This window comes from Caloenas nicobarica, chromosome 1 (assembly GCF_036013445.1).
Source record: "Caloenas nicobarica isolate bCalNic1 chromosome 1, bCalNic1.hap1, whole genome shotgun sequence".
NCBI lineage: Eukaryota > Metazoa > Chordata > Aves > Columbiformes > Columbidae > Caloenas > Caloenas nicobarica.
In genome coordinates, this window is record NC_088245.1 from 1,757,254 (window position 1) to 1,782,397 (window position 25,144).

The following is a 25,144-nucleotide window of genomic DNA, read 5'->3' on the forward strand; positions in this document are numbered from 1 at the left end:
TCAGCAACCGCTGGGCGACGGGGCGAAGAAGTACACAGCCAGGAGGATGAAGTAGACCATCACCAGCACCGTGCCTAGGGCAGACAGAGCAGGTTGGAGAGGGTTACTCCTTGGAGAAGGGGGAAAAGTTGCTTTTAAGACCTTCTGGTGTGGTCTGGACTAGCTCACCATAGAGGACTTGCAAGGTCCTCTGCAAAATCCCACTCAGGATGGGTTTAAAATTCCCTCTTAAGGGTGAAAAGGAAGTTAGCCCTTGGGTGGCATCTCCAGCACCTCCAAGATGGTCAACCACAACCTCAGAATTGCTCAAGCCACCACAACGTCAAGAGCTGCAGGAAGCAGATGACCCCAGGGCTGTCACCAGGAGACACGCCCCCATCCCATCAGCAGAGGGAAGGTGGGGACACCAAGTCCCACAGCAGCCTCATGGCTAAGCGGTCACCTTGGAAGTAGTCACATTTGCCATCCATGAAGATGTAGTTCATGAGGACCACACTGAACATGCTGGCATAGACGTGGAGGTCGCTGAAGACAAGCGTGAAGTTGGTCGGCTGTGAGGTGCAGAAGATTTGGGATTTATGGCCAAGCAAGGACAACCCTCCACCAACTGAGGTTGGGGGCTTGCATGTCACCCCTTGAACCCCCACAGCCACATGTCCCTAGGGCTGGGGACAGCATCACCCAAGGGAGGAGACATCTGACCCCACTTTCCCCTGCACTGAGCAGAGGAGAAGACACAGGATGGTGGCTGTGCCCTTGGAGTGTTGCGTGTCCCCAGCCCCACTGGGGGAGGTCACCCAGGGGCTGTCCTGGGTCTACTCACGTAGAAGATGGTGAAGAGCACCAGGATGGGGATCTGGAGCATGCAGACCTGGACAGCGATGCAGTTCCCAATCTCGATGCTGGGGAGGACAGAGGGACTTCAGAGCTGGCATGTGCCAAGTCTCCAGCAGCCCTCGTGTTGAGAACAAACCCAACGCGGGGAGCCAGATCATGGAGCCCAGCCTGGTTCTGGCCCCATTTCTTGGGTGGCTTTAAGTTCTCTTGAGGACAAGCTGGCAAGGATCTGTCCCACCAGTGCCATGGAGCTGGGCAGCCCATCACTGGCACCAAAACACAGCTATGGGATGGGGACAGGGACCATGCTGGAGGACACCCCAAAACTCATCCTTCGAGCCATCTCACCTCAAGCTCAGGTTGTTCTGCAGGGCAAACTGGATGCCGTTGACAATCTCTGGCAGCTCTGGGACCATCGCCAGCACAGTGACACCAATGAAGTACTGCAGGGAAGAGGGGACATCAGTGGATGTGTGGACCACATCCCTGGGCAACCACAGCTCCTCAGTGCATCTCAGCATCTTTACCCCCAGCTTTTGAGGCTCAACCCTGCAGCCAGGTCAGGTTCCCATCCCTGGAGGACACATCTTGGTCCCCATGGCCGCGCAACCTGGGTCACCACCATCCCTGTCCCCACACTCACCTGTGAGATGGTGGAGTTGGTGAGGATGGGGCTGATGTGCTCCGTGGCCAGGTCAGCACAGGCCGACATGCAGAGGGTGGAGAGGAGGAGGATGACCAGGGCCCGCCAGCGAGACCAGTGGACTACAGCGCTGTGGTGGTGGCCGGGCACTGGGGGAAGAGCAGAGACATGATGGGACACCCCGGGGACATGAGAAGAGCCAGCCCTGCAGTGGGGACATCCCACCATTTGGGGACACTCACTGTGACAGTCACTGATATGGATGTCGTAGATGTGTGAGTGAGTTTTCAGAGTGAAGAAGAGGCCGATGAGGTAGGCAGCAGGGAGCAGGAGGGACACGGTGTACACCAGGGGTCTGTGGGACACAGGTGACACATTTAGTGCCCCCAAGGTATGGCATGGAGACCCCAGTGGGGTTCCCTGCACCGTCTATGGATGGAGGAGATGGGGGTGCAGGATTGGAGCCTTTCAGGGTGGTCAAGGGGGGACCTGGGAGGGACACAGGGCCACAACCCGGCCTGGGAGGTGCCACCACACTATGGGGACAGGCCTGTCCCCACCCCAGCCAACACTCACTGGACATGGCTGTAGTAGAGGGTGCCGTTGTTCTCCATCTGCAGAGAGAGCGCCTGTCAATGGGGACGCAGGGGACAAGGGACAGCCCCAATGCCACCGCCAAGAGCAGGAGCCAGGTGGGCTCGGAGCATCCCCGATCCCAAATGCCAACAGTTGGGGTCCATGTCCCCACTCACCAGGTCAAAGTGACAGTTGTGGCAGAGGTAGTGGCCCAGCGGGTTCTGGGTGACATTGTGGCACTCGCCACACACCAGCTTCCCATACACCTTGGAGAAGAGCGTCGGGGCAAAGACACCTGCGGGGATGGAGGGACAGGGGGTGGGTGCCCAGGCTGGTGGGACCCCCCAGAGCTGGGGACACCCCTGTCCCCAACTCACCTCCCACGGAGAGGAAGAGCAGGGCCGAGCTGACGCCCGCCGAGCGGCTGTTGAACCGTTGCTCCTGGTGCCGGATGCCCCCGATCACCATGCACAGACCCTTGGGGATGGACAATCATAGAAGAGTTTGTGTTGGAAGGGACCTTCAAAGGTCATCTAGTCCAACCCTCAAAAAAAGAGAGCAGGGGGCAGGGGCAGAGCGACGAAGAAGAGAGCAGAGGCAGAGTGACGAAGAAGAGAGCAGAGGCAGAGCCTCGTCCTCCCAAAAATCTCCATCAGCACTTTGCTTGCATCATCCTCCCCGCTCTCCACAGTGACCAGGTGCTCACGTGCCACCACGACTCACCGGGACAAAGAGGACGCAGCCCACCAGCGTCCCCGTCAATGCCGACTTGACGATCTCGGCGTAGCAGCGGTTGCCCTCGCGCGAGCCCTTGATGAGCGCCGTGATGTAGAAGGTGAGCTCCGTGATGGAGCCGAATGTGGCGTTCACCACCGCTCCCACCGCAAAGTTGCTCTGGGCTGAGATGCTGGAGGAGAAGGAGGGTGTGAGCAGGGCTGGCACATGCCCCCAGCTTGCCACCAAGCGTCCTGCTCGTCACCGCTCACCTGGCGATGGCCATCCCGATGTAGTAGGAGAGGGGCATGATGGAGAGCAAGGCCAACGTGAACTTGACGGGGGAGCTGGTCAGGCGGTTGTGACTGTCCACGTAACCCAGCACCAGTGTCACCAACACCAGCGGCAGCAGGTCTGGGGTGGCCAGTCAAGGAGATGACCGAGGTGGGGTGGGATCTGGGGTCAGCGCCCCCCACCCCACTCCCCTCCAACTCAACGAAAGGATACTGACGGCAAAGACATTGATGCCATCCACGGCATATTTGTAGTAGTAGGGGTTGAGGGCACGGTAGCAGCAGAGGATCACCTCCCCCTCCAGCGGGACCTCCGTCTGCGGAGGGACAAGTGGGTGACACTGCTCCAAGCACCCCCCCGCCCCCCAAAACCCACCCTCAGCCCCCCGCAGAGACACCCACCATCCTCAGACGCCGGACGAGCACCCGCTCGGGGGGCAGCAGCAGGACGCGGGTGACGGTGCGGGCGCTCAGCTTGGCCACGGGGATGAGGACGACGAGGAGCCACGCAGTGACACACACCAGCCCATGAGCCAGCGCCAGCGCCGGGTAGCCCAGGCACAGCCACACCGCGGTGCCGGCATGCCGCTGCCAACGGGTGCTCACCTTTAGGGTTTGCCTGCCCCAAAACACCCACCGTGGGGGAGCGGAGGCACCCATGGGTGCCATCCCCACCACGACAGGGGTGCCCATGCCTGGGGAAGGGGGGGGTGACACCACGGCTGGCACACGGCTCACCCAGTATCCGGTGTTAACGCAGCACCGCGGGCGCCAGCGCCGTGGCACGGGGCCACCAAGCAGGGCTGAGCTCTCCCCTGCACCGCTCGCATCCCCTCCGGTCTCCGACGTACCCAGTGCCTGGTGGGATTTGGGGACCTGGGAGACACGGGGGGGCAGGTTAGGCTGTGGCAATGGCACACCCCAGTTCATCCCCCAGTGGGGTCCCGATTCGGGGCACACTGTCACCTCCACTCTCTGGATCACTTTGCCAAAGGGCCAGAGGAAATAGCCAGCCAGGTCCCAGCAGAGCCGCCCTGCGGGGACACAAGCGTCAGCACTGTTGGGGACACACGTGTCACCTCCATCTACAGGGCCACCCCACAGAGAGGGGACCCAGGAGACCCCAGCACCATTTCAGGCTCAGCCAGGAGACCCACGGCTCCCCCAGCCCTTCGCATGGGGGTCCCAAATTTGTGACTCACCATAAGGAGCCCCCACGACGGTGACAAACATCGTGGCAGCCACCAGGACGTAGAGGACCGAGAGCCACCAGCCGAAGAGCAGGAGGTAGAGAACGTTCCCAAACGTCACTGTGGACCCTGTGGGAGAGGAAGGGTGGGGTCATTGTCACCTGCACCACCCCAAATCCACGCTGCCACCGCACAGGGGTGTCCCCAAGGTCACCCACCTCCAGGGCCCCGGATGACGTTGAGGTCAGAGTAGAGCTCCTTGACAATCTCCGATCGGTCCTCCCAGGGCCGCGCCGTCACGTGGCTCTTCCATTTCTTGAAACCAAACTGCACAGAAACGTTCTTTTGGGTGAGAAAACTCACTAGAAGCACCCAGGAGGCCCCATGGGTGCCCCCACCCATGCCACGGCCACCCACCTTGTAGTTGTTGGAGAGCTTGTTGGCCTCCACGGCGTTCTCGGCCGTCAGGGTGGTTTTCACCACGCAGCTCTCGCAGACCTCCTCCGAGTGCTGCTGGCAGCAGGACGGAGGGGACACGGCTGCAGGAGAGCCAGGGGTGACACAGCGTCCAGGACCCCCCCGGAACGCTGCGCCCAGCCCATCCCACGGCCAACCTACCTGAGGGGACATGGGGACAGTACAGGTGGCAGCCCAGGTCACCCTGCAGGTTGTTGATGGCAGCGCAGTGCCGGTCACAGAGGGAGCCCCGGCGGGGGCCGTCACTGTCACCCTGGGGCTCGGTGGCCTTGGGGACATCTGTGGGGGGGAGACTGGGGTCATGCTGGGGCTGCATCCTGCCCGGGGTCAGCACCACAGGACACCCATGTGCTGCTGTACTGGGGGGACACCCTGGTCCCCAAACCCCACGGGGGACACGCAGAGCCCCCGAGGGGAGCCCCGGTGTGATGCTCAGGAGGGGGAACCCCCTGGTGCCCAGGATGTGGGGGGACACCCCCAGTGTCCAGTGTGATGCTCAGGAGGGGGGACCCCCTGGTGCCCAGGATGTGGGGGGACACCCCCAGTGTCCAGTGTGATGCTCAGGAGGGGGGACCCCCTGGTGCCCAGGATGTGGGGGGACACCCCCAGTGCTCAGTGTGATGCTCAGGAGGGGGGGTGCCCTTGTGCCTGGGGGTGACACCCCAGTACAATACTTAGGAGGGGGGACCCCCAGTACCCAGGACTGGCAGGAGGGGGAACACCCTAGTTCCCAGTGTCCTGCTTGGAATGGGGGGACATCCTGGTGCCCGGGATTGGGGACGGGGGGGGACACCCTAGTGCCCTCTATACTGCTCAGGAAGGGGAAACCCCCACTGCCTAGGATGGTGGAGCCCACCGCACAGTGCCTGGGGTGACGCTCAGGTCGGGGTTGGCACCCCCGGTACCCAGAAGAGGGGGGAAGCACCCCAGTGTCATGCTCGGGACGGGGGACCCTCCGGTGCCCGGGCTGCAGGGACCACCCCAGTGCGATGCTCAGGACGGGGAGACCCCCCCCAGCTCACCGGGCGCGTCCTGCGAGCAGCAGCGGCGGCGGCGGCCGGACTCACCCTCGCCGGTCATGGTGGGGGCAGCGGCGGTTCCGAGGGCGGCGGTGCCGGTGCGGCCCGACCCGCCGGTATTTAACGGGCGGGGACGGGCATGCGCGGGGCCCCCCCCGGGAGCCGCCCCCTCCCCACTGCTCGACGGGAGGGGCCGAGCGGCCTCCGCCGGGGGTGGGATGTGCGGGAGATGCGGGGGGTGCGGGGGGCGTGGGAACGGGGGGGGTGATATATTGGGGTGCACAGGAACCAGGGGGCGCGATGTATGGGGGTGCACAGAGACGGGGATCCACAGGTATACAGGGGATGTGGGGTGCGTGGGAACGGGTGCACGGGGACCAGGGTGCGCGATGTATGGGGGTGCACAGAGACGGGGATGTGCAGGTATCCGGGGTGCGTGGGGATCGGCGCGCGTGGGAACAGGGGGGCGTGGGAATGGGGTGCGTGGGAACGCGGTGGGGTGTGGTATATCGAGGAGCACAAGGACCAGGGTGCGCGATGTATGGGGGTGCACAGAGACGGGGATGCTCAGGGATCCAGGGCGCGTGGAGATCGGGGTGCGTGGGGATGTGGGGAGCGTGGGGATTTGGGGGTGTGTGGGAACAGGGTTGTGCGGGGATGTGGGGTGCGTGGAAACAGGGTTGCACGGGGAACAGGGTGCGCGACGTATGGGGGTGCACAGAGACGGGGATGCACAGGGATCCGGCGTGTGTGGGGATCGGGGTGTGTGGAGATGTGGGGTGCGCCGGGATGTGGGGTGTGCGAGGCTGGGGTGTGTGGGAATGGGGGGGAGTGGTATATTGGGGTGCACAGGAACCAGGGTGCACGATGTATGGCGGTGCACAGGGACGGGGATGCACGGGGATCCGGTGTGTGTGGGGATCGGGGTGTGTGGGGATGTGGGGTGCGTGAGAACAGGCGGGGGTGGTATATCAGGGTGCACAAGGACCAGGGTGCGTGGTGAATGGGGATGCACAGGGATCCAGGGTGCTTGGGGATCTGGGGTGCATGGGAACAGAGGTGCACGATGTATGGGTGTGCACAGAGATGGGATGCACGGGGATCCAGCATGTGTGGGGATCAGGGTGCATGGGGATGTGGGGTGCGTGGGAACAGGGGGGCATGGTATATCGGGGTGCACAAGGACCAGGGTGCACGGTGTATGGGGGTGCACAGGGACAGGGATGCACAAGGATCCAGGGTGCGTGGTATATTGGGGTGCACAGAAACCAGGGCGCACAGTGCGTCAGGCTGCAGAATTGGGGTACGCAGGAATCTGGGGTGACAGGGCTCTGCGCTGGGAGTGGGGTGCGGGGGGAGCTGGGTGTGCGGGGTGTCGGGGTGCAGAGGGACCTGGGTGCATGAGAATCAGGTGCTCCGGGAGCCGGGTGCACGGTGTATTGGGGTACACGACACGTTGGGGTGCATGGTATATTGAGGTATACAATGTATTGGGGTGCAGAGGGAGCAGGGTGCACAGTGTATTGGGGTACACAATGTATTGGGGTGCAGAGGGAGCAGGGTGCAGTGTATTGGGGTACGATGTATTGGGGTGCACAGGGAACAAGGTATACAGTGTACTGGGGTGCACAGGGACTGGGGTGCATGGTGTATTGGGGTGCACAATGGACTGGGGTACACAGGGAGCAGGGTTTATTGGGGTATACAACATATCAGGGTGCAGAGGGACTGAGGTGCACAGTCTATTGGGGTACATCATGTATTGGGGTGCACAGGGACCAGGGTCCATGGTATTTTATTTAATTGGGGTGCACGGGGACCCCAGTGCCCCCAGGGGTGCCCTGTGGGATGGGCTTCTCTCAATAAACACCCATTTTTTGGTCAAAAAAGAAAATTTCTGTGCTTGAAGAGCCTTTAGCACTTGAGTGCGATGGAGCTCGCGGGGTAAAAGGACACAGGGAGAGCCCCACTCTGCAAGACTCGCGGTCGAGCTCAACTAAACCTGGTTCTTGAACATCCCTCCCTGGCACATCCATGAGTTTAGTGACACTGAACCCCAGGAAAAAAACCCAACCAACCAAACGAGCATTTTTACAAAACGAACTCATTTAATCCAGGTTGTTTCATCATCAGTCCCCGAGCCTCCCCGGGTGGGACGGAGTCACCAGAAACGGTGATTTCACACCAAAAAAACAGAGATAAAACCAAGCGCCCCTGGCCCAAAGCATGGCACAAATTCCTCTTTTCCGTCCCGTCGGCATGCACAGTAAAAAAATATATTCGCATCACAAAACACTCGGTGTTCTCATGCCCGGTTCCAACCCGGTGTAATTCTCACACCTTCTATGTTTGAGGTTTACAAGGCGGGGGAGGGGTTGTCATCGAGACGTGGCGTGGGGACAAGTGACGTCCCCATCTTCAGCATCTCAGGGTTTAGGGATTTTTACCCTTCTTTAAAAAAAAATAACTCTACATGTGCTTCTAAACCCCTTATTTGTCACAATTTACACCAGATTTTCCCCCCTCCACCCCTTATATAAAAAGATTTTTTGGTAAATATTGAACCATCTCTTCTTTGAAATTAATCCAGGTTATTTTTTTTTTCCCCAAAAAGGGAGCTGGAAAAATAAATTAAAAAGCAAAATCAAGGGTAGTGCTGTGGTTGGATTAAAGGCACCTGGTGGTTCGGAGCTCGCAAGACTGACAGAGGGGGATGGAATTCTTATTTTGTTCAAAAAAATAAGAATAAAGAAATAAAAATACAAATTAAAATCGTATTTACTGAAACCAGCAAATCGAACGCAGTTTTCTCTTCCCCTCCCACCTGCAGCGCAGACCCCAACACATCCAGCAGGGCGGAAAATTAAATTACACCAAGAACAAGGGATCAAAAAAATAACATTTTTCTTGTGATACATAATAAAATGAACCAAAATGAGTCTCAACTTTTTGACTTGGCTTTTCTCATGCTTCTCTGGGATTTCTTGGCTCCTGAATTTGGTCAAATTGTGGTATTTTCCCATGAGACGACTCGTTTGCGGCTGGGCCCTCAAATGCGCTTGGAGTTTAGTCCTGAGATTAGTTAAGCTCAGTTAAGCGGTGACGGCACAAACGGATTCGCGGAACAGAAACGGAAAAAGGTTTTTTAAAACCAAGATTTGTTCGGGCGAGGAGCCAGAAGGAGAAAACCCACCCGGTGTTCATACGTTGGAGCGTTTTGGCAGAGAAATATTTTAAACATCGTCATAAAACCCGCGTGGGAATTACAAACACTTCACGTCGGCCCACAAAGTGGAGCTTAAATTATCCCCTTTTGTAGTAAATTCATGTTTAACGTAACGACGCGGCTCAGTTCATTCCAACATCTGGCTGGAGAGGTTATTCTCCAAAAATCCACAGCACATTGACTCCCGACAGACCGAGATTGACGCGTCTGCGAAAACAAAGCGATTTTAAGGCCGTTAACGCCGTCCCGCTGTTGCGGTTTCAGTTTGAAAAGCTCTGTTCGCATCTCAGAATTTCGGGTACTTACCCGAGCATCCCGGATTCTTTGGTCTTTATGATGTACAGGAACATGAGCAAGGTGTGGAACATGTTGTTTCTGCCCTGAATCCACAGGAAAACAGAAAAAATTCAAAATCAAACAGCAATATTTCAGGCAGAATACGCAACCGTAGAGAAAGACATCGTGAAACGGTATTTACGGGGTGGGTTGTTGGGGTTTTTTTGCTTTAATACTTTACTTTTTTTCCCAAAAAATACCAGAAAAAGACCAAATGTTGGTTTTCACTGAATTACTATCTCCAAATAGTTTAAACGCTGAAGCTTTTCGGAACAGCAACCACCAAGGATCAATCTAAAATTTAAATTTCCCGGAGAATTTCCCCGTTTTGAGAGCGGAAACTTCCCCCCAAAATTCCTGCGGACAGGCTCTGACCTTAAGGGGTGACGCCGCACATCAGGGCGTTTTATTTTAAATATTTAGTTTAAAATAAGTTGTTGGAATATTATTTAAATAAACAGTCGGAAAATAAAGAAGAGGACCCTCCTGGCTACATACTTACATATTTTAAATAGATACTAAAGCTGTTATTTAGTAGCAGATCAAGTACCACGGTCATGGTCAAAGACCAAACTAATGTTTATTTCCAGTTTGTGTGTAAATACTCAAGAAATGTGGTTAATTCCTAAAAAAAGGTAACGAAGAGAAGAACGGCGGCACCGTCGTACCTTGGGCAGGTTGTAGACGTGGCGCTGGTAGATCAGCTCGTAGTGGGGTGGGTTGATGCTGCTCTGGTAGATGCAAAAGACGTTTTCGTTTGAAGTGTCTGCGGGTTAAAATTTTTTAAAAAATGAGGATTTCCAAGGCACTGACGAGATCCGAGAGGCGAAGAGCAGCGAAATTTTTGAGCGTCAGTACCTGGTTTATCCGGCGTCTGCAGGAAGTGTTGGGACGTGAAGGTTTTGCCGTCGGGATATTTGGGGTGAGGCGGCAGCCTGGAGTCGAGGTAAGTGCAGAAAACGTGCATAATGATCTGGGGAAAGAAAACGAAATCTTATTTTTGCGTCCTTCAAAATCCAGAAGCTTTTTTGCTATAATCTCAGACAGCATTTGATAGTCTGTGGTCGCAACGTTGACTTAACCCCTCTAAATTTAGGACCCCGAGGCAGTTTAACGCTTAACGCAGAGATTTTGACAGTCCAGACACACCAGCGACGTGAAGGCGAATTTTATTTTTTGAGCTCAGCTCCCGCACAAGCAACTTTCTCCCGGCATCTCGCAGAATTTGGCAAAATCATGGATTTTATTCGTGTATTTAGGCCAGAAACGGCCAAGTTTTAGCGCTGGGTTCTGGACCAGCGGTGAGGATTTGGCTGAGAAGGGCAGCTGAAATCAAGCAGCAGTTTTGCAGACATTAAATTTATCGAGCAAATTTCTACTTTCTCCTCAAAAAAAGGGAAAATAAAAACCACCAGAAAAACCTGAGCTGGCCAAGAGTCTTCTTAATTAAATTTTGAAATAAAGCCCTAGAACAAGCATCCAAAAAACCACACCACAACCTATGTGTGCTTTAACCTTTCCTGGAGATTTCTCACCATTTTCACCCCCGAATTAGCTGTAATCTGACACTTTCTGTGTTCTTTATATACAGCATGATCTGGTTTGGAGGCAAAACCAAAAGTTTATCTGGGCTAAATGCCAAAAGCCTCAAGTTTGGGAGATGCACCTTGGAAATCCCAGCCAGCGTGACTAAAAAAAAACGTGGAATTGTATATATATATTTTTAATAGTAATTGTCTTGAGCACGTTAATGTCAAAACTTCATGGTGTTTATATTAATCTCTTATATTGGAAATTTATTCTTAGAATTCTTAAAAGCTGGTTTTGATAAGAAAACTGGATTCCAGGCTGTCTCATGATCTTTAAACACTTTGGAGCTGTTCACCCTGCTGCCTATCGACACACTAAGAGCTGCTCCGCGGCCACGAAATACCAACTATTTAATCATCTTCACAAACAGAAAAAAAAATCAAATTTCAAGGCTGATTTTGTACAATTTCAGCTTCCAGCAATTTAATCTCATTTTATCTTTGTCAGCAAAGTTGTGAAGTTCTGACATTCAGATTTTTATTCTCTCAAGTAACTGAAAAATCTATTTACAGCGGGGGAAAAAAAAAAATTCAACCTACTTTCAGATACATAATTAGCTGAAGACTCACATTGTAAAGCCTGTTTTCTACTCCCTGAATTGTTCTATGGTCTTCCTTTTAATGATTTTAATTACTTCAGATGAATTTTCAAGTTGTCGTATACACCGAGGCGCTGCTCCTCCTGACCTTTCAGATCAAGCATCACGAGTCTCCTCTCAAGTAGGATAAGCAACATCTTCAGATTTCTCACAAAATATAAAATTAAACAGCAGTTCTGCCACTCAATCTGCATTTTTTCCCCTCTCTAGTTACCTGACAGACATTTCAGAGGAGTCTAAGTAAAAGCCCAGCCTAAGACTAAGATACACAATTGCATTTTTGTCATCTACGCAACACCTGATCCCGTTTGCCTTATTCCCCATGGAATCTCACCAACTAGAATGGGATTATCTGTGCAAGGGATGCAAAGATGATTTTACCACGTTCCTCAAAAGACTTCATTATTATTTTCCCCTTCCAAAATCTCCGCCGAAAGCAAACCCACTTTAAGCCGTCGTATTGGGACGTCTTTGAAAACTTACAGAGGAGTCGGTGGGCAAGTCAGTGTCCCACTTGCGGCCTTTGAAATCCCCTCCTCTGTTCCATCGGAACGAACTCATGCATCCTCCCTGAGAGAGCTCTGAAAGCAACAAGATTTATTCTTATTTATAATTTTTTAGTATTACTGGGGGTAGGACTGGTATTTTTTGCTGGTTTCAGGGGCTTCACGCATGTACAAAACAGGAGAAATTCAACTAAAGAAATGCTTGTAACGATATTAATATGGGGAGGTAAATTGGCAGGATAATTTTTATTTGTAGTTAACGAAGGGATTCAATCCAGCACTTTGCACTCTGAGCACGCAGGAGGAAAATGGGAAATAAGGCTTTTAAAAACATTCCTAAAGTTACATCCCTCACTACAAAAAGGGAAAGTTCTGAAGAAACGTCTCTCTAAGCAGCTCTTACCCTGCCGTGACCCTTCAAACGTCTCCACTGAAGGAACATCCACCACCGCCAACATTTGACTTTGGTAACGGAAGTGTTTTAAAATCAGTACAGTGACATCACGTACCTTTGATCCTTTCCACCAAATACTCCTGGTTTGGTGTGAGATCCAAATACTGCACGAGAGCGTTGAGGGTTGGAATGAGCGGAGCTTTAACGAGCGCCGCCTGCTTCAGACTGCTGATGCTGGCTTCTGCAACATGAGAGCGGCGCAGGTCACCACGACCACCCCAGAACCCCAAAGAGACTCTCCCTTACCAGGTGTCGCCACCCTTTTGGCGCACCATTCAAATCCTAAAATATTTAATATTTAGCCTTTCTCCAAGGCTTTCAACATGGTTTCCCATGGGACGCGGGCGTGTTATGGTCTAGACAAGTGGTATCTGCGGTGGGTGGGGAACTGGGTGACAGAAACCAAGAGGGTGGTGGCAAATGGCTCCTTTTCCAACTGGCAAATTGTCACGTCCCCCAGGGATCGATACGGGGCCCAACACTGTTTAACGTCTTCATGAGCGATCTGGATGATGGGATCAAGTGTACCGGAATGAAGTTTGCTGATGACGCCTGGCAGGATGACCTGGAGAGGCTGGGAGAGTTGGGCTAAAAAGAATCTTATGAAGTTCAGCACAATGCTCTTAGAATCATAAAACAGTTTGGGTTGAAGGGACCTTCCCAGCTCCCCCAGTGCCCCCCCTGCCATGAGCAGGGACATCTGCACCAGCTCAGGTTGCTCAGAGCCCCGTCCAGCCTGGCCTGCGATGTCTCCAGGGATGGTTCATCCACCACCTCTCTGGCCAACCTGGGCCAGGCTCTCACCACCTTCAGTGTAACAAATTTCTTCCTCATGTCTGGCCTGAATCTCTCTCCTTCAGTTTAAACCATCGCCCCTTGTCCTGTCGTAACAGGCCCTGCTCAAAAGTCCGTCCCCAATATTGAAAAAGTTTGTTCCGATATCTAAAGGGTGGCTACAAAGAAGACAGAGAGTCCCTTTGTACAAGGAGTCCCAGAGAAAAGATGGGGGGCAATGGGCACAAGTTAGTCCTGGGGACATAATGTTTTAGCACAAGAGGGAAATTTTTCACCATGAGAACAATCAGCGATTGGAATAATCTCCCCAGGAAAGTGGTGGATTCCCCAACATTGGCCACGTTTCAGATTCAGCTGGACAGGGTGCTGGGCCAGCTTGTCTAGACTGGGCTTGTGCCAAGAAAGGTTGGACCAGATGATCCTTGAGGTCCCTTCCAACCTGGGATTTGATGATTCTATGAACATGTGACACTGCCCCAAACACTCATTGCAATTCCAACGAAATAAAGGTCGGCTTTACATCCCAGAATATAAAAGCTACAAGGAACCACTTTGAAGAGTAATGAGGTGCAGACAATGCTAGCACTGATCTGTTTTTCCACAGGCATCACAACAGATGAGGTGCTTCAGGAGACACTAACAACAAACAGCTCCGCAAAAGGTGGATTTAGAATCATAGAATCATATTAATTTAATTTAAATGCAGCATGTCAAATGCACTTCTTAGTTAAGGCAATAAAAATTTGAAACAACAAGAAGAGCATGGCCTTCAGATTTGTATCATGTCATGAAAAAGAGAACTCCAGCATGTCAGAATTAAAAAAACATAGTTCTTTCAGAAAGCGGCGGATTTTAAGGACAATTTTGGAAAAGCACACATAGCATTGGAGACAGTGAGACTTCATGGGGAGACACTGAGAATTTATAGCACATCTATCTTGGAAATGTTTTCTGACAGTAACCAATGATAATTTGAGCCTGTAATTCCCCAGCAGTAAGTTTAACGGAAAAAAAAAAAAAGAAAAAAAAAAAAGTTTTACGAATTTTCCATGAGACAAGCATCAGCGTGACTTCAACAATATTTCCACAAGTCTTATGAAGAAACTTTCCAGCTCAATGAAATGCATGACATGGAATAAGGACCACACGAATACCCAGCAGAAACGGAACACGAATATTTAACAGATGTAATTTATTTTAGCACCCATCCAACACCCCAGCTATGGAGCGGCCCTCCATTAATCACCACCGGGAACCCCAAAACTGCCTCACCCTACCTCCGATCTGCAGTTCTGGACACCCCATTCTTCTCAGCTGAGTGCTCACAGACTCGATCTCTTGGACAAGCGGCACTAGAATAGTCTCATTAATCCACTACGGAAAGAAAAAGGCGAAAATTCAAGAGGTCAGAATGAACAAATGTTAAAATAAAAAACCCTAGCCCTTAGCTTATATCCTACTAATCATCACTGTTACAATCACAAAGCAGCTTAATAACAGAAACACTGAAGCCAACCAAGGAAGAAAGTAATTAAATTAGAATATCAAGTTAGGCAGAGTTTAAATGACTCTTTAATACCTTCTAAAAGGCCAGAAAATTAAGTAAAGGAATCAGGAAAACAAATCTCTAGAAAGTATCAGATAAAGCTCTTCTGAACAATGTGAAAAGCTGTATTATGGAGCACAGCTCTCCAACCATCGAGATAATTTATACTTTGATGGGTCCACTCCCTGTCACATTTGTTTCAGGAAACCAAGGAGCTGATAAACCCAACGTGTGGGATTTGTACATGAGAGGATTTGGGAACTGAGGCAAACTGCCCCTGGGTTTAGGAACAGATGTCCAGGAATCTGGTATGGATCTCATACAAATCTTTGCTTTTCACCAACCTTATTACTTTAAAAAACAACCCCAAAACAAACATGCAAAACTACATACTTGATGGAATTGCTATGATCGAAGTGGCAATTAAAAGTTAGATTTACTGATTATTTTGCCATTGTGTGCAAATAAGTCTCCTCTGCTACAGCAATTCCTATTGATAACATCAAGGTTTTTCTTTTTGCTTTTTATTTATGCTGCTCAGGACTGTCGGGAAAAGTCAAGCTTTGGGTTGGAATTTCCATGCTTTGAGCTTAGCAGAATGAGTCTGAAATGCTGCAGAAACATCAATTTAGCGACGTGAGTTACAGCAAGAATAACCAAATCTTGTCATTTCTGACACCGCAACTCTTCCCACCTCTGTTGGCACATACGGGACACAAAGGTGCTTTTCCATTTGGAAAAAAACCCAAAATACAAAAGACAAAACCCAAAACAACAGGTAAATCCTAAAAACAGGACTTACGTTTCTGAACTTCGCGGTCCAGGAATCCATGTGATCAAGGAGCTGTCGGTTCATTGTCACCCGTGCCCAAACCTATAGAAAGGACAACACTAAGTACATATAAGAACTTCACAAAATACCAAGAGTTTCTGCTACTGACTACAGCACATAATTAAAATTTCATTTTTTCCCCCAAATTCTTATATATCTGTATCATGTGACTTCGACAGCAGCTTCACATACGACACTCCCACCCTCTATTCATGGTAAAATCATCTTGCATGAGCCCAAATTCATTTTTCAGCTCTTTGTGCTATTAGGATAAAATCTGTCCGAATTGTAGATTGATTTAAGTAGTATTTGAATGGGAAACTTTATTAAGTTAATATAGGAAATAAAGAAAATTGGTCTAATTTAATTCAAGCCACATGGATTGTACTTCTTTGCATCAGACTTCTTTATGCTTTATACCCTTCAGCCGTTCCACTGGGCTAAACACAGACGAATTTCAAGTCAATTTTTATATCACAGATGTATTTTATCCAGAGTACGCCTTGCTCTCCAAGGGAGAAATCATTTTCCAACTAAAATTCAGAATTTGCAAAGTCCATTTACAGTGAAGCTGTATGGAGATAGTTAAATGCTGGAGGATTTCTCTCCCTCTAACATTTTTGATGCAGCTCAAATCCAAACCTTCGCATGAAACTGTATATTTTAGAGGGCCGTTTCTCCCTCTTGACCAGCTTGCTGCTGAATTTACCTCTTCTGCGGCCTGTTTTGAGCTCAGATCGGCTTCGTCCTTGTGTGCCGATGGTGCCTGGGACCTGCACGCCAGCTGATACTGGAACTTCCTCAGCATCTGTGCGTAGTCTGTCATGGAACGGCTGTAATTCCAAAACGTTGGGCTGCTGGAAGGAGAGCTGGAATCTGAACTTCCTGAAACGACCCATCCATTAAACACTCATGTATAGTTATTGCCAAGTAATTCTTGAAGCAACAGTACAGGCGATATTCAGTATATTAAGGCTGTATGAAGAGACATGTACACTGAAGTCAATCTGCATAAATATGGTTTCACCCTTGATTGTCCCTATGCAGGACAAAAACTGCCTGCGGGTAATTCACCCCCTTTATCTAAAACGCCTTCTCCACAAGATATTCCTCTCACCAAGGTGGTAAAGTCCGTCATCTTGTCATGGTCAACAAACGTCACAGAAAGAATCGATCAGCACACATTCCTATACGCTGCAACAGCGGCACATATCCTATCCAAAGGAATCATCTGGAGGAAAACTTCCTGAAGCTCCTAAGCCAGGAATGATGACATTCTACCTCACATCCTAATTACTCTGTAGATGATCAAACTGTTCCGCAGCCGCCTTTCCCAAGATCACAAGCGATTACTAGAAATGATTTATGTCTATTTATGAATACGCTGGAATCCTTTGCAACTTTTCTTGTCCTCAAAAGCCAACCTCAAACAAAATCAATGCCTTTTCCTTACCAAGCTTTTCCGATCCAATCTGTTTATTTACCTAGTTGAACTCTGTGCTGTTTCTCCTCTTCGTTTCGAAGGAAGGTGTCCAGGGACTTGAGGTCTGTCATATAATCTTCTTTACCAGTAGGAGAATTATACAGAATGGGTGAGGAGCGGTACCGAGACCTCAGCCCGCCGCTTTCCACTGCTCCGATAGTCGCAGGGTACGGTGAGCCGCTAGGAGACGGGCTGAAGCTGGAAACCTTGGGTGAATAAAGACAAACGGTTGTGTCGTATGAGAAAGACAAAATTGCGCCTTGGTTTGCAAACAGCACAAATATAAATTACTCTTGTTTGGGGTTTGGGTTGATTTGGTATTTTTGCATTTACATTTTAGTTTATTTCAAACCAGCCACTCTAAAAAAACATTAAGTGACACTAGGGGAAAAAGGATGAATTATACCACAAATTTACATTCACTTTGCAAGAGGAACGAGCACAAATAGAACTTTGCTCATCTTCGATGGAATCTGGCGCAACACAAGGACCAAGCTGTACCCTTGGGAATTGTCTTGGTCATTACCTTATTGTAGCTGCTGCCTGGTGAATAAGTTATTGCGCCACTGTAAGAAGCATTGTTGCTCGACAGAGCTTGGAGCTGAGGGCTGTACCCCGTGATACAACCGGTAGTAAACTTTGGACTGGCGCTAGGGGAGCGGGACGGGCTGTAACTCAGCACACTTTGACCCTGGATGGGAGGAGAAGGCGTCGAAGACGGGACTTTCTTTGCTGCCAGCTCACGCGGTGGAGTCGTTTGTACCGCTGCAATAAGGGAAAATAGAATCAATGCTGTGGACGCCGCAGCGTCAAACCTTCCTCCTCCTTTTAAAGGCACAACAAAATACGTACACAATGTTATCTGAAGGCGATTTTATGCAGATGCTAGAAGGGACACTAGAAAAATCTGACCCCTACAGATTTCAGTCAGTAAACTGACAGAAAAAAAGAGAAGACTGAGACACGTGGCCACAACTCAACACAAATGTACAGCTTCAGATTTCAGTTAAATGTTACCAGGCACCTCACATAACCAGGATAGCTTCTTTTAACCTGTTTCATCAGATACTCTACTTCCCTATTTCATGCATCTTTAGTATATTGAATGTCTTAATTTATTTGTGCAAATAAACATCCCTGAACTTCGGTGATGCAGCATTATTCCTTGTCTGCTCCCCGTTCTCTAGGGGCAGACTAGCAGAGTGAAAAAACTACTGTGCTCCCATTTTGCTTTTGGTTTATGTACCTTGTCAGGTTCTGGTGTATTTTAGAACTTCACTTTGATGTCCTAACGCTTTCCAAGCGATTGCACTCTGGGCTGTCATTTTCCAACCTCACATGAAGGTCTGGCTGTCCCTATGATTTCCTTCTTGATACCCAGCGTGATATTAGCAGGATATCAAAATTAAATATAAACCTGCACTCTCTGCCTTGTTCCTAGTCCCATGTATAGGTTACACATTTCTTGTCTAACTTCTAAATATTCAAGTTTTTCCCTGTCCTTCAGCGGCTGCTATCACCTTGTCGTTTTTCACTGTGTGTTTCACCTCCACTTCTCCCCACAAACACTCCTCAAATTACCACTCGATGTTGTGAATTTTATAGAATCATAGAATCATTTGGGTTGGAAAACACCTTTAAGGTTTAAGCTGCAGGTAATTTAGTGCACCGCTCACGTCAGACGAGATAATTCAGAACTCACTTCACTAAAGAATCCTGCGCTTGAGAAAGAGACCGTCTCAAAACAAAAAAAATAACAAAAAAATAAGATTGCCGGTGATATTGATGACACCCACCTGCATTGCGCAGCCCCAGCAGGGTCTGCTGGCCGGGACTCATCACCAAGCTTGTCGGTGCCACTGTATATTTGAAGTACCTCCAGAAATCAAATAAGGCGTTCAGGCTGAACAGAGATGCAAGCGCAAGTTCTAGAAGAAACACAGGAGTTTTTACCATAGCTTCAGCATAAGGAATAATAAAAGGATATTATTTGCAAAAAACAGGCAGATGCTCATTAAAAACAGGTCATTATTAGTGCCACCAGTAAGTACCAATTTGGGCAAGTATCTAAGATCTCTTCACTTTCTTATGCAAGAAGCATTGGAGATAATTTTCCTTGCTATGTTGAGATTAATTTATACTGCCAAAAATTTTTTTTTTAATGGTTATTTTCCAAAACGGACGCAAACTACTGTGATGAAGTTTCACGGTATTTCTCAAACATTATTTTCCATCAAATCATCTGACACTCAACTCATGATTTTTCTTTCCCCTTGCTCCTTTTCACCCCCCATTTGATACAGCTTAAGAGTCTACTCATCTGAAACAAACTTTAATTATTGTGAAATGCCATCCACACCCACAGTATAATACAGTAGTAAAATCTGCAGTGTTCGCCTAAGCCCTCCTCCACATGTTAAACAGATTTAACGCACTGAGCAAGTTCTTCATGCCCTTTCACGATATATTTAAGAAAGCTGTTAATAAATGTCATTAAAAAGGAAGAAATTCCAACAGTTTCAAGGGAGATAACATAAAGCAAAACAAAATTCTGGTTTAAATTTAAAATTTAAAAAAAGGCTTGCTTAAAAGTGACCTCCCCAGCAACAAAACTGATGAGTGAAAAAAGAAAAGAATCCCCCAAATTAATTGAAACATTGCAGCAACTCACCAATATACCAGAGCGGCCAGTATGTGATATTGTAATACGAGCTTATGAGTCTTCCAGTCCTGAAAAGAAAAACAACAAGTTATAATTTTGTAACAATTGAGTCCCTGGAAATATTTAGGAATCTACAAAGTAGATGCTTTGCTTGTTTGAACCAGATGTAACAACGAACATACATTTCAGTATAGATCATGCCTGCAACAGACACATTCAGGAGTCCCCAGGCCAAGACCACTTTTCGGGCTTCAGTCTCTTTCCTCATCTTGATGGTCCTGTCAATGAGAGAAGTCGCTGGACTCTGTTCTGGCGTCATTGTCTGTTGTAACCAACACAGAGAAAACATCAAATCTGTCAAATTTTATACAATAAGATTCTCAGTCAGCACAAGACTAAAGAGAAAAAAGAAGTCGTTCAAAACAAACTATGAAAATGGGCTTCACCTTTAGCCAGCATCATGTTTAGTGTATGAAAAAAAAAAAGCATATTCTTTTTACTGGTAAAAATAGGTAATATTTCTTTGATGAACTCTACTGTCAGCACTGTCATTATTGAGGAACAGCACCCATTTACTCCAGCAAGATGCAAATGAGAGGACAAAGAGATGTTTCAACCTCATTTTTGAAAAATAACATCCTTCAGAAGCACAAAGCAAAGCTCCTGCCTCCCCAGGCAAAGGAAGCCAGGGGAAGAAAAGGCCTTGCACGGCTCTGCAGGCTTTTATTTAAAATCGATGCTCAGTTCAGTAGGTAACAGAATATTTTCAGACTGTGCAGCCACCTCCTGTGGGTTCAATACATCTCAGTACTCTCTGCACACATTGCTGCCTTTACGCCCAGTAATACCTTACGTGAAATAAATGATCCTGGTGACTTTTTCTGCTAGTCCTGTCACCAAAATATGCTACCATTCCTTCCTGCCACTCACTTAAAAACTTGTCGCATAATTCTTCACTAGATGGGAACACAAATAATTTGCTTTTTTGGGGACAAATACTCCAACTGTACATTAGAACCTAAAAAAAATATATTCAAAAAGACAAAACCTAAATCACATTGCCCGTTTCTTACAGGTACAATGATTCAGGAGTGAAGTCGGGATTACTGGAAGAATTATACAAAACCCAGTTGCCTAGTGCTTTTTTGGACAGGTTTTTCATACAGTTTGAGCCCTGAGACTTTCCTTTCCCCACTGACAAAGGCAGCAGCCCCACGCAGAGATCCTCTCCCTCATCCTCACGCTCCCAACGTCTTTCCCTGAACCACATCTTCCTGCAGAAACGAAGTTACACTGTGCACTGAAATAAAAGTGACATTTGGTCCCTTTCTATTTGTTTAGGAGGGTTGGGTGTGAGAGATTCACCTCCAGATTGAAATATGTCCTCTCATACCCCCTGCCCTCTTCTACCAAGACACAGAATTGAAGAACGGCCTCGCCTTGACGATCCATAAGGCACTGAGGTCCCCACACCTCCACTTGCCCCAAGCCCCCAGCTCCCCCATGCAGTCCCCTCTGCCACAGCTCCCTGTGCCCAAAGCCCCACGGCACCACAGAATGGTCAGGGTTGGAAGTGACCTCTGGAGATCATCCAGTCCAACCCACCTGCTCACGCAGGGTCACCAGAGCAGATCACATAGGAATGTGTCCAGGCGGGTTTGAATGTCTCCAGAGAATGAGACTCCACAACTCCTCTAGGCAGCCTGGTCCAGGCTCTGGCACCTCAAAGGAAAGAAGTTTATCCTCATATTCAGATGGAACCTCCTGCACAATCATAGAATCGTTTCGGTTGGAAGAGACCCTGAAGATCATCAAGTCCAACCATAACCTAACTCTAGCACTAACGCACATCGCTAAGAACCTCGTCTAAATGCCTTTTAAACCCCTCCAGGGATGGTGACTCCACCACTGCCCTGGGCAGCCTGTTCCAATGCCCGACAGCCCTTTCCAGGAAGAATTTTTTCCTAATATCCAATCTAAACCTCCCCCGGCGCAACTTGAAGTCACTTCCTCTTGTCCTATCACTTGCTACTTGGGAGAAGAGACTGTGCTTCCGTCTGTGCCTGTTGCCCCTCATCCTGTCGTTGGGCACCACTGAAGAGAGTCTGGTCCATCCTCTTGACACCCACCCTGGAGATATTTACAAACACTGATGAGATCCCCTCTCAGCTTCTCTTCTCCAGCCGAACAGCCCCAGCTCTCTCAGCCTTTCCTCATAAGATGCTCCAGACCCCTCATCCTTTGACCCTCCACCCAGATCCGTCACACATGAGAAACCCCCAAAGCTTCCCCTGCCACACACATAGGGACTCTCCGAGCTCTCCCTGTCACACACTGGCAGGCTCCACGTGTCCTCCCAGCCAGCCTGGGTGGCCTTTACAGCTCCCCGCAACCAGCCCCCACTGTCAGAGTAGCTGCCTAAGCGCTCCCCCCACCCCCACTGTCACACATAGAATCAGGGATTGGAAGGGACCTCAAAAGATCACCCAGTGCAATCCCCCCGCCGGAGCAGGAACACCCAGATGAGGTTACACAGGAAGGTGTCCAGGCGGGTTGGAATGTCTGCAGAGAAGGAGACTCCACAACCTCCCTGGGCAGCCTGGGCCAGGCTCTGGCACCCTCACCGGGAAGAAGTTTCTTCTCAAATTTAAGTGGAACCTCCTGTGTTCCAGTTTGCACCCATTGCCCCTTGTCCTATCAGTAGTTGTCACCCAGAAGAGCCTGGCTCCATCCTCCTGACACTCACTCTTTACATATTTATAAACATTAATGAGGTCACCCCTCAGTCTGCTCTTCTCCAGCTCCAGAGCCCCAGCTCCTCAGCCTTTCCTCACACGGGAGATGCTCCACTCCCTTCAGCATCTTCGTGGCTGCGCTGGACTCTCTCCAGCAGTTCCCTGTCCTGCTGGAACTGAGGGGCCCAGAACTGGACACAATATTCCAGATGCGGTCTCACCAGGGCAGAGCAGAGGGGCAGGAGAACCTCTCTGACCTACTGACCACCCCCTTCTAATCCCCCCCAGGTCCCATTGCCCTTCCTGGCCACAAGGGCCCAGTGCTGGCTCATGGTCACCCTGCTGTCCCCAGGACCCCCAGGTCCCTTTCCCCTACACTGCTCTCTAATAGGTCATTCCCCAACCTATACTGGAACCTGGGGTTGTTCCTGCCCAGACGCAAGACTCTACACAGGCAGCCCCACAGCCCGCACCCCATCACACAGAAAAGAACCAACATCTGTCCCCCACCCTGATCCCTGTCACATGGAGGAGGCCGCACATCTCCCCAAGTCCTGACCCATCACCCAGAGGCGGCCCCACAGCGCCGCCACACACGGGTGGCCCTGCGCCCCCAGGACCCACTCAGGGCAGCCTCGCCTTAGAGCCCCCCCGCCCCGTGCAGGCCCGAGGAGCCGGGCGGTGCTGGGGGGTCAGTCACAGTACCTGCCGCAGGTCTGAGAGTCAGGGAACGCGAGGCGACACAAAATTCCCCTCAGGGAGGGCAGGAGCTCCCCCCTTCTCCCGCCCGGGGAGCCACACAGCGCTGCGCCCCCGCCCCACACACGCGCGGCCCAAAGCGGCCGCACCGTCTGCGCCTGCGCGACCGCCGCGGCTACGTCACCGCGTACGGCGGGAGGCGTGGCCTGTTGCTATGGGGACAGCGCTCGTTGCCGTGTTTTGGCGGGAAGGGGCGTGTGAGGCGGGCGCCGCGGGCGCCATGTTGGCCGCGCTGCGGGAGGCGCGAAGGCGGCGGGGGTGGGGGGGCAGTTGTAGTCGTTACCACTTAAAAGAATGAATTTAATGAAATATAACAAAGGCAAGCGTCGAGTCTTGCATCTGGGCAGGAACAAGTCCAGGTTCCAGTATAGGTTGGGGAATGACCTGTTGGAGAGCAGTGTAGGGGAAAGGGACCTGGGGGCCTGTGGAGGGAAATGAAGAAATGAACTTAACGGCAGAGTCAATTAAACTGTTAAGCGATATTCTTTATTTTATCAGTGCTGGGGAACACTGGGATCATCCTCCATAAGTACTCCGAAGACTGGATGCTCCTGCATTACTTATATTCACATAATTATTACATATGCGTTACAGTTGTTGAAAATTTTGACGTACGATACATCCATACTAAGAAATAATTGATGATGTTAGTTATAATTGTTTAGTTTCTTACTTAAAATACATCTATTAATTACTAGTTAAATATAAACTAATCACTCTGCTTCTAAACAACGTATCAGTTACTTTTCTGTCTCGCTCTTGTCATGCAGAAGGATCTAAAACTTGAAAAATATCCCCTCATTTTGCAGGTGGCCAGAAAGCATTTATCTCATGCCAGTTGGTTAATGATGGGTACGTCTTTCGTAACTTAATCACAGTGTACATTAATTTGGCAGTTTCTCTTCAGGAGCACTTATGGAGGATGATCCCCAGAGCTCCCCAGCGCTGATAAAATAACGAATGTCGCTTAACAGTATCGTCGACTCTGCTCTTAAGTTTATTTCCTAGTTTCAGGAGGTTCCATCTGAACATGAGAAGAAACTTCTTTCCTTTGAGGGGCCAGAGCCCTGTCAGCAATTAGTAACCCAAAGTTACATAACTCAGTGCACCACTTTGGGGTCTGTCCACTCCATTAACAAAAATAAGAGTGATTTGAAGAACTCCTTTATCAGGAGCTCCTGTTGTTGCAGTTTGGACATCCTGGAACCTGCACAATTAGTTGAGTTTATATCTTGAGAGTGTCAGATAAAGTGTCCCTTAGGTTAACTTTGCTCGTTATAATACTAAAAATCACACCCACGGGAGTGAAGAGCCCTGCCTAAGTGAAGACCCAAACCCACAAACATGCATAGTACAAGAAAACAATTGTGTAACCATATATAAATTACTATCCAGTCCTGGAAAGGGGTGTGTAAACCTCAGGTGGTACTACTGTTTCCCCAAAAATAAGACAGGGTCTTATACAATTTTTACTCCAGAAAGTGCTTACCCTGTTTTCCCAAAAATAAGCTCTACCCCAAACATAAGACCTAGTGTGATTTTTCAGGATTTTTGAGGATGCTCGAAATATAAGCTCTACTCCAAAAATAAGCCCTAGTTACAGTTCATTGAAAAAGTCAATTTAAATAGTGTTCAGGCAGCTATACATGTAAAAAAGTACCCTGTTTCACCAAAAATAAGACAGGGTCTTATATTAATTTTTGCTCCAAAAGATGCCTTTTTTTTACATCTACATCTATGAAATCAAGAAAAACATGAAATGGAGGTAATATTGAAGGACAGTTAAAAGCCTAATTTGGCTTTTTGGTCTCAAGCAGCTATTTGAGGATGGGGCGAGTCGCCCTTCATCAGTTATAGAAGAAGAAGAGTCTTG

The 25,144-nt window shown here is 49.6% G+C and overlaps 2 protein-coding genes across 3 annotated transcripts; both read right to left on the reverse strand.

Annotated features, from left to right (window-relative positions):
* Positions 1 to 5,810, reverse strand: LOC136002767 (uncharacterized). Its single transcript, XM_065658000.1, has 20 exons — positions 5,753 to 5,810; positions 4,872 to 5,009; positions 4,671 to 4,792; positions 4,472 to 4,580; positions 4,266 to 4,382; positions 4,030 to 4,097; positions 3,802 to 3,939; positions 3,466 to 3,651; positions 3,278 to 3,380; positions 3,043 to 3,184; positions 2,780 to 2,963; positions 2,434 to 2,533; positions 2,233 to 2,351; positions 2,057 to 2,109; positions 1,723 to 1,835; positions 1,481 to 1,629; positions 1,186 to 1,280; positions 824 to 902; positions 443 to 551; positions 1 to 74 (listed from the first exon to the last, which is right to left on the reverse strand). The coding sequence occupies exons 1-20, from the start codon at positions 5,808 to 5,810 to the stop codon at positions 1 to 3; spliced, it is 2,256 nt and encodes a 751-aa protein (XP_065514072.1).
* A 2,699-nt stretch (positions 5,811 to 8,509) lies between these two features.
* Positions 8,510 to 23,347, reverse strand: TMEM209 (transmembrane protein 209). 2 transcript variants are annotated; one of them, XM_065642553.1, is made up of 16 exons: positions 23,218 to 23,347; positions 21,383 to 21,541; positions 19,960 to 20,099; positions 19,787 to 19,845; positions 18,912 to 19,043; positions 17,642 to 17,880; positions 17,117 to 17,321; positions 16,342 to 16,517; positions 15,603 to 15,674; positions 14,532 to 14,628; positions 12,515 to 12,640; positions 11,983 to 12,080; positions 10,170 to 10,284; positions 9,980 to 10,077; positions 9,282 to 9,355; positions 8,510 to 9,182 (listed from the first exon to the last, which is right to left on the reverse strand). In XM_065642553.1, exons 3-16 carry the CDS (start codon positions 20,094 to 20,096, stop codon positions 9,128 to 9,130), a joined length of 1,683 nt encoding a protein of 560 aa, XP_065498625.1. In that variant the 5' UTR covers positions 20,097 to 20,099; positions 21,383 to 21,541; positions 23,218 to 23,347; the 3' UTR covers positions 8,510 to 9,127. The 2 variants fall into 2 exon arrangements, with proteins under 2 accessions (XP_065498625.1, XP_065498617.1); XM_065642545.1 differs by lacking the exon at positions 21,383 to 21,541.
* Between the last annotated feature and the right edge of the window lie 1,797 nt (positions 23,348 to 25,144).

Coding starts and splice junctions, on each gene's coding strand:
- LOC136002767 (XM_065658000.1), bottom strand. CDS start 5,810: ATGACCGGCGAGGGTGAGTCCGGCCGCCGCCGCCGCTGCTGCTCGCAG. Junction 3,652..3,801: donor GCGTTAACACCGGATACTGG/GTGAGCCGTGTG, acceptor ACCCGTTGGCAG/CGGCATGCCGGCACCGCGGT. Junction 1,281..1,480: donor CCAACTCCACCATCTCACAG/GTGAGTGTGGGG, acceptor TCTTCCCTGCAG/TACTTCATTGGTGTCACTGT.
- TMEM209 (XM_065642545.1), bottom strand. CDS start 20,096: ATGACGCCAGAACAGAGTCCAGCGACTTCTCTCATTGACAGGACCATC. Junction 17,322..17,641: donor CAGGCAGCAGCTACAATAAG/GTAATGACCAAG, acceptor TATTCACCCAAG/GTTTCCAGCTTCAGCCCGTC. Junction 9,356..9,979: donor ACGTCTACAACCTGCCCAAG/GTACGACGGTGC, acceptor CTGTGGATTCAG/GGCAGAAACAACATGTTCCA.